This window comes from Salvia splendens, chromosome 17 (assembly GCF_004379255.2).
Source record: "Salvia splendens isolate huo1 chromosome 17, SspV2, whole genome shotgun sequence".
Taxonomy (NCBI): Eukaryota; Viridiplantae; Streptophyta; class Magnoliopsida; order Lamiales; family Lamiaceae; genus Salvia; species Salvia splendens.
The window spans coordinates 8,186,133-8,195,413 of record NC_056048.1 but is presented as its reverse complement, the minus strand read 5'-3'; the positions used below and the strand labels follow the sequence as shown (position 1 = coordinate 8,195,413).

Genomic DNA, 9,281 nt, shown 5'->3' with positions numbered 1-9,281 from the left:
CTACCGCCTATGGATTTGGCATGCATATTTCGGCGTTGCTGGATCCAACAACGACTTGAATGTACTATATCCTTCACCACTCTTCACTGATGTGATGAATGGTGTAGCACCGGCGATCGACTTCACCATCAACGGAAATAGCTACCACATGGGTTACTATCTCGCCGATGGTGTCTACCCAAGGTGGTCGACTTTCGTGAAGACGTTCAACAACCCGCACGACCCGAGACGGGTTCTTTTTGCGCAGCGTCAAGAGTCCGCACGGAAAGATGTCGAAAGAGCTTTCGGGGTCCTTCAAGCCCGATTCAACATAGTGAAGTCCCCGGCTCGGCTATGGTACGTGAATAATATCGCCGACATCATGTTCACGTGTATTATCTTACACAACATGATTATAGCCGACGAAGGGCCGAGGGCGGCTAGCTTCTACGACGAGGACGAAGCCGGAAGCTCAACAGCGAGGTCTCCCCCACGCCGAGGCGAGCATACGAGGGTCGGCCAACGAATCGAGACAAGACACACAATGCGCGATACCCGAATCCACAATCAACTACAAGAAGACCTAATCAAACACATGTGGGCGAAATTCGGCAACGCGTAGTGATTTTTTTAATTTTTAGTATTTTAATTATGTAATTTTTAATTTTTTAGGATTTTAATTATGTCGTTTTTATTTTATCTGTCATTTGTAATATTATTTAAGTTTTTTAATGAATTTTAGTATTATTGAAATGTTATTGTTTAATTGAATTTTAAATTAATTGTGTTCGTCCTTGCGAAAGAGCACAGCTGTGGGTGTTGTGCTCTTGTCAAAGAACAGATAGAAAAAGTGAGGCCGGACCCATAACCGTGCCGCTGCCAAGAGCACGATTGTGGATGCTAACTACTGCAATTTTGGCAACATTGCTCACGCTTGTAGTACGTCGCAACACAACAAAGCTGTATGCGTATGTATGTCTGTATCACACACCCAGTCCCAGTCTGGACATATTTTGTGTTAAAAGTTAATCTCGATGAAATTCAATGCACTTTTCTTCTACAATATTCGAAACCCTTGGGCCCCACACCATCCACCGCCATATCATCTTCTCCCCCATCAAATCAACGGCTCTCCTCTTCCTTTCCCAATTCCCCCACACTAAACTATTCAATTCTCTCTCCAAATTCAGTTGCCGACTTCCAGTGTTGGTGTACTCGTCTCCCAATGTCGGCTAACAATTTCCCCTTTTTATTCCTCACTCATTCCTTCACCTCTGCAACAAAATATTTCCATCAATGGCGGCGAATAATTGCTTCCATTATCACCTCGCCGCTATCTTAATTTTATCACTTCCGCTCCCCGCCTTTCCCGCCACCTTCACATTCGTAAACCAGTGCAGCTACACCGTCTGGCCGGGGATTCTCTCCAACGCCGGCACCGCTCAGCTCTCCACCACCGGATTCCTCCTTAACTCCGGCGACTCCCTCCCCGTCCCCGTCCCGGCCTCCTGGTCCGGCCGCATGTGGGGACGGACTCTCTGCTCCACAAACCCCGACACCGCCAGATTCACCTGCCTCACCGGCGACTGCGGCTCCGGCGCAATCGAGTGCGGCGGCGGCGGAGCGGCCACGCCCGCAACCCTAGCCGAATTCACCCTCGACGGCGCCGGGGGGCTCGATTTCTACGACGTCAGCCTCGTCGACGGCTACAATCTCCCGATGCTGGTGTCTCCGGGCGGGAATTGCACGATCACGGGATGCGCGGCGGATCTGAACGCGGCGTGCCCGGCGGAGCTGAGGGCGGAGGGCGGCGGGGGGTGCAGGAGCGCGTGCGAGGCATTCGGGGAGGCGAAGTACTGCTGCAGCGGCGAGTACTCAACGCCGGATACTTGCGGGCCCAGCGTGTACTCGGCGGCGTTCAAGAGCGCGTGCCCACGCGCGTACAGCTACGCCTACGACGATGGTACCAGCACATTCACCTGTGCTTCCGCTGATTACGTCATCACGTTTTGCCCTGCTCCCTCCACCAGGTGATTATTTTTTCTCACTATATATTTATTGATTTTTCATGAGAAAAAATCGTGATTGTTTGTGGATTGGGTGAGAATGTGCAGTGAGGAACCTAGTGGGAGAAGCAGCAACGCCCTGTTGGTATCAAGTGGCGGCGATTTGAGGGTTAAGCGTGTCAGTTTTTGGAGGATTATCGCTATTTTCATTGCAGTAGCAGCTATTTGATTGATTGGCTAGATGTTTTGGCGGGTCGGGTCAACCTGTGATAATTGAGTCGGGTCGAGTAAAGCCGGCCTGATGGATACGGTGATTTGACCCGAGGCGTGAGATGAGTTTTATGAGCGACGAACAAGAGATTAGACGTTTTGCTATGTTTTGATGCTAATTCTTGAATTGGATAATTCTTTTTAGAATTTGGCTGATAAAGTTTCTAAGAGCTCTGCTGTCATGATACGAGTAAAGGCTCAATTTGGTCCTTAATATATTGCGATTTTACGATTTTAGTTTAAAGCATTATCTTTTAAATTATTCGATCTCTCACAAATAAAAATCAGGTCAGATTTGATCCGAATTTGACGGAACTGTTACTTAGGGTAAATGCTCAATTTGGTCCTTAATATATTGCGATTTTACGATTTTAGTTTAAAGCATTATCTTTTAAATTATTCGATCTCTCACAAATAAAAATCAGGTCAGATTTGATCCGAATTTGACGGAACTATTAAAATTTAACGGTCAACAGATTTTAATTACATTTTGACCGAATAAAGTTAATAAATATATTTTATTAATATCTAATATCTAATTAATCCAAGACTAATAAATTAAGAATTATAAATGGAAACAATTCATTGTTGTCACAGATTTTGAATTCGGAATCTGATTCGTATTCAAAATCTCTAGAATTTTAAAACGGAAACAAATAATTCCAATCAAGGAAAACAATCTCTTTGTTTGCACGAGCAATTTTTTTTCTCGTTCAATTAATTCTCTGCAGCGGGAAAAAAACGTCCATTGCAATTCAATCCCTAGTCTGATGGCGTCATCAACATTGATTTTTTTACCGTCCTTTCGTTTCTAGTCGTCGCCGCCCGCTCTCAGTCTGATGACTTGGCAGTGATGCAGGAATTGAAGAAGAGCATCAACGCGCCGAGTCAACTCGGGTGGACCGACCCAGACCCCTGCAAGTGGAAGTCTGTCACCTGCTCCAGAGGCAACCGCGTCATCAAGATCCAAATCAGGCAACAAAACCTCCAGGGCTCGCTGTCTCCCTCCCTCGGAAAGCTCACATCTCTCCAAACTTTGGAGATCCAAAACAACCAGCTCTCCAGCGTCCTCCTGAGTCTCGCCGGATTGAACTCGCTGAAAACGCTCTCCGTCAACAACAACAAGTTCACCTCCATCCCTCCCGACTTCTTCGACAGTATGACCTCTCTGCAAGAGGTCTCCATGGATTACAATCACTTAGCGTTCAACAATATCAAGGGCCCGCTGCCGGCCTCGTTGTCCGGCTCCTCGATACAGAGCCTGTGGCTGAACGGTCAGATGATTGGAATGAACGGCTCCATTTCTGTTCTGCAAAACATGACTCAATTGACTCAAATCTAGGTGCACAAAAATGATTACTCTGGCCCCTTGCCTGATTTCACTGGGTTGATTCAATTGCAGGATTCGTCGTTGAGGCAGAATAACCCTGTGCCCGACTAATGAAATTCTTAATTTATTAGTTTTGGGTTAATTAGATATTAGACATTAATAAAATATATTTATTAACTTAATCCATCAAAATGTAATTAAAATCCGTTGACCGTTAAATTTTAACAGTTCCGTCAAATTCGGACCAAATGTGACCTGTTTTTATTTGTGAGGGACCGAATAATTCAAAAGATAATGTTTTGGACCAAAATCATATAACCGCAATATGTTAAGGACCAAAATGGGCCTTTAGTCTACTTATTCGAGTAACCTTGATATACTCTCTTAATTCCAATTAAGTGTTAATTTTTGTCATTTTGAGTCCTCTTCCATCGATAGTTTATTTTTACTTTTTGTTTATCCTAAATATTACTCCAATTGTCCTAATTATGTTTGAATCCTATTTTATTTTAGGATCTCCCAATTAAGTTTAATTATTTTTTTACTAAAAACAAAATATTAAACATTTTTTTATTTTTTTATTTATTTTACTTTCTTTTTTAAAATTTTATTTGTCTTATATATTTTTTTAACATAATTTCTTTATTTTTGTAAATTATTTTGATTTAATTTCGTTGGGAGAGAGGAAATAGTAAGTAAGTTATACTCCTAATATTTTTTATTAATTTCTTTTCGTATATATTTTATTATAAAATTAAAAATTCTTTTATTCTTTAAAGTTAGATCATATTTGTCTTTTAGAGATGTTTCTAATTAATTTTATTTTAAAATATTTTTTTTAATGCAAAGAGTCTCATTTTTTATTAATAATATTCTAATTATTTTTTTTTCTTTTATATTTTATTAATTATACATAAAAATTCATATTGTTTTAAATATTATTATTTTTTTAATGATAAAAGCAGTGCGATTTTACTAAATTTTTTTTTGTTTATTTCTTAAAAGTGCGACACTTGACAGGGATGGAGAGAGGAAGAGTAACTGATATTCTGATAAGTTCATGCAAATTTTGAATTTTCTATTTATAGCCTTTCTTGTATTAGATGAGAGTTGTAGTACATCAAAATTGCTCAAAGGAGTTATCTCTCAACACTCATTGATGACAACTATTTTTTCCGAATAATACAAGTTGGGTGGGGCACATGAATGTTTTTAATGATAAATTCGCATTAAACTCGTTTTCATTTGAAACTCAAAAATCAATTTCATAATAATGTACATGTACTCCATTCTTAGTCTATCATTACTTACTACTCACTCCGTCTCCAGAGAATATGACACGAGTTTTAATATAAAATTAGTAAAATAAAAGACAAATAGAGAAAAAAATAATTACACGTATTTTTAGTGGAGAATGAGTCATACTCTTACCTCATTAGAAAGAAAAAACTTTCCAAAATTAGAAAGCGCATAATCTTGTGGGGTGGACTAGCAAGGAAATAGTACATATTCTTGTGGAATGGAGAGAGTATCACATAGTCAAATCTATTAATTATCATATTTTGACTTTGCATGTGTTTTAAAAAATGTAATAGTAAATAAATTGAAATTGAATACGAGTCCTATTTTTATACATTCCCTCCGTTTCAATTAAGATAACTTCTTTTCCTTTTTAATTTGTCCCGATCAAGATGGCTCATTACTAAAAATAAATATTTTTAGTTTTATTCACTTAACACACAAAATAATATCTTTCCACCCAATGAAGGGCCATCTTCCTTATGATGAAGGGTAGTATTAGGTTTATAGTAGAGTAAATGTCATTTTTAGTCCTAAACATATGACGATTTTAAGATTTTGGTCTAGAATATTATCTTTTGAATTATTGCATCCCGAACAAATGAAAATGGTCCGGAATCAGTCCATTTTGGATGGAGCAGTCAAAAATTGACGGTCAATGCTAATTAAAATGGGTTTTGACTAGATTAACAACTTTTAATTAGAATGTTTAACATTTTTTTTATTAAATTTATAATTGACATTTAAAAATCAAATTAAAAAAAGGAAGATCTTCAAAAATTGAAATAGCGGATTCGTTTTTTTTCTTTCTCAAGTCTTTCTGATCTTCTTTCTCATTTCAGAAGAATATCGAAGAAACCTTGTGCAAAATTGAAATCGAAATGTGAAAAGGATACGCAGCCTATTGAAATCATATACGTCATGTGCAAAATTGAAACAGCAGACTCTCTCTATATCAAAATCAAAATGTGAAAAGGATCTGCAGCGGCCGCCGGCAAAAAACACGAGGAAGAATATGATCATGTTATGGTGCAGCTTATCAAGGTAATACTCCTGCAAACTTCTCATCTCTCCTGCGGCGCCAATAAGCAAACAGGATTTTGCCCCAAATTTGTTGACCTCGAGAAAGAGAAACGAAGGCGGCAGATACTAAGCCGATGGTTAATTTCATTGAAGATTGGTTCTTCATTTACTTGAAGTTAACCTCGATCCTCAGCGATGATTTTTACATGAGATTTTGGAACATGAAACCGCACCGTCTGATCATCATCTGCTTCTTCGTCCTTTTCAGTTTCATCGCGGCTGCCCGGTGACGGCAGATCAGATCAACTACGGCGGTGGTGCAGCGGCGGCAGAGAATGGCTCGGAAACTCCACCGCAGCAGATGGAGGAGTAATTGTACATACTCCGTGATAGGGATTTGACCAGATATCCTTAAATAATTAGGTATAAGTAATGTCATAGCGAGAGAGGAATACGTACTCCCTCCATTCTACATTAGGAGCCTCAATTGAATTCAGATTTAAGAAATATAAAAGAAAGTTGGTGAAAAAAGATATTCCTATTATAGTTTTAGTCATGGACATTGTATTAACATAATCTGTGATCCTTATTCTTTAAAAATATCACAAGACATCCCTAAATATTGATGTAATATTATTAGAAAAACTTTTACATTTTTGGACTACAATACCGTATAAGGGTTTTTTTTTCATGACATAGAGAATCGTCACTTTTTATTTATTTATTTTCTTTGAAGTATGTGCCACGATGAACAATTATTCTCCGCATACTTTGACGATTTCTCTCGCGGAAATAGAACATAAATGAATGAATCAATTACTACGTAAGTGGCGGTCTTTCTCTCATAATAAAAGCATAAATAAAAAGCTTTCTTGAGGGTATTTTGGTTAAAAAATCTTAAAAAGTGCAAATCCTTCTAACAATATTATATCAATATCTATTATTATCTAATGATATTTTAGGAACCACAAATAATATTAATACACTATCCAAGTAAAAAAATGCAGTTCTTTCTAGATTTTAAGAAAACCACATTTTACTTTTAAAAAAACGGAGCGATCATGATTTAGTATATATGACTAAATTAAAACAAATGATAGTAGAAAATTATGTGAAAGAAAGGCATAAATAATTAGGCTTAATTAATAGTAAGACAATTTGCTATAGTTATTTGAGGGTATGATTTGGACATAAATTTTGCTTTGAATCTGGTAAAAATAATTATAAATAACTTATTTTACTCAGATAAATAACCTCTGATTTTAGGATCTAGCTAAGCTCAGCAAGGATGAAAAGGCCACAAGAGTATTGCTATATAAGGCCCAAATATAAATACACAATCTTTAAAAAAAATCTATTTTAGGAACATTATAAAGAAATATTAGTATTAAGATTCAAGCTTAATTTTAAAAAAAGAAATCAATTTCAATTTTGTTAAAAAAAATCAAACTTCATTTAATCTTTCCAAAACATTCGGCTTTTGTGAAATTGGGCTTGGTAAGATACTTTCGTTCCTCTAAAATTAGCATATTTTAGAAGTTAACAATATCACTATTTGGGAGAAATAATCTGGGGCAGTTAAACAATTATCTGGGCAATTATTTGACGTTTTATATCATGTTACTGTAAATGTGTATCAAGACTAATTTTTGTCAATCCAAAATTAATCCAGTTTTCATTATCATTGTATATCGACAGCAAAATCTCTAAATCCCCAATTCTCCCCATGATTTACATTTACATATGTCAATTCTAAAAATATAGCTGAAATTTAAATATAGAGGAGCTTAATTAACAATTCACTTGTACCGCCAACATAGTAAACAAAAAATAGAAGCAACAAAGAGTGAGTTTTGGAGCAGATTTGATTTTGGTGATAAAATATAAGAAATCTTATCGAAGAAGTTAAAGAAATCCAAGAGTAGTAAGATCATCCACGTCCATGCTTTTGCCAAAAACCATGGATGTAGGCTCGGACCCACTTCTATTAATTTTTTACTCCATGCTCTTTGACAAGAGCACAACACCCACATTCATGTCCTTCCGCAAGGACATGCTTACGGGTCCCGCCATTCCATTATTCAATTTAAATACTTCAATTACTAAAAACATTCCACAATACAAAAATACATTAAAAATACTTGAACTACTATTACAAATTAAAAATAATATAAAAATTACATAATTAAATCCTAAAAAATAAAAATTACATACTTAAAATCCTAAAAAATAAAAATTACATAATTAAAGCTTAAAAAATACCCCCGCGGAAGACTAGCCCTCTGGCCCTATCCCCAATGTTTGTCGGAGACCTCGTATAGTTGCCCTATGTGAATCAAGTTGTTCGGGAGTCATCCGAGACGTATCGGCCAAATTGAGTTGAGCCAAAAGGGTCCACAACGTGTTGGTGGGGGGTTGAGGTGGCACAAATGGAGCGGGAGCGGGGGCGGATGGAGTCGCAGCGAGACGGCAGTTGGCCGTCGCCTGTTTCCTTCCTTGCGGCCGGCGTTGGGAACTGCTGGGGGTGGCGTCGGGGCTACCCAAGTTAACTCTGGCAAGCTGGCTAGCCACCTCATCCTCGCCGGCGTCGGATAGGGATAACGACCTCGACCGTGAGCTGGAGGAGCTGGAGGAGGATGATAAGCCTCCCCTATACTTCGGATTCGTACGCACCTGCTGCCAAGCGTTGAGGTGCTTGAATGGTTTGTAATGAATAGATTGGTAGGTCGACATGGTGGCCATGATGATGTCGACCTTGCTCGTGCCGCTCCCCGCCGACCGCTGTTCCCGAAGGTAATACCCCTGGAACTTTTGGTTCTCTTCGTTGGCTCTGAAGATGACATTGCGCACCATACTCTCATTGCGCTTGACGGTTCCCTCATGTCGGGTGGCATTGTACCGGCGACAGACGCGCCACCAAAACCTCTCTCCGGTTTGGTTCGTGCCGGTTTCCGGATCTTCGGAGATTACCATGTAGGCTTTGAATAACATCTCCATCTCCCCCGGACTGTAAGGGGTCCGAACATGAGGGTCACCGGCACGACCCTGAATATGAACACTAGGGTTGTCCTCCGGAGTTTGGGAGCCGCCGCTCCCTCCCTCCCGTGCCTGTTTCGGGAGCCCAACCGTATTGCCCCCGGAGGCATCTTGCTCGTCTATTGGGTAAGGTCAGCAGCCACCCGGAATATGCGAACCTTGGGTTTGAAGAGGGGGGAGAAATCCGTATTCGGATTTGGGAATGCCGATGAGCCGAACCATTTGTGGTTCCATCCGCGGGAGTCGGAAGGGTGATCGCCGAAGCCGGACATTTATTTGGTGTGGTGTGGTGGAAAGAGTGAGAATTGACGTGAGAAATGAAGAGTGAAAGAGTGAGA

At 39.3% G+C, this 9,281-nt stretch overlaps 1 protein-coding gene across 1 annotated transcript; it reads left to right on the top strand.

Moving 5' to 3' along the window:
- The first annotated feature begins 1,138 nt into the window (after positions 1 to 1,138).
- Positions 1,139 to 2,436, top strand: LOC121773487 (thaumatin-like protein 1). The gene is made up of 2 exons (XM_042170355.1): positions 1,139 to 2,009; positions 2,094 to 2,436. The coding sequence occupies exons 1-2, from the start codon at positions 1,276 to 1,278 to the stop codon at positions 2,212 to 2,214; spliced, it is 855 nt and encodes a 284-aa protein (XP_042026289.1). The 5' UTR covers positions 1,139 to 1,275; the 3' UTR covers positions 2,215 to 2,436.
- The last annotated feature ends 6,845 nt before the right edge of the window (positions 2,437 to 9,281 follow it).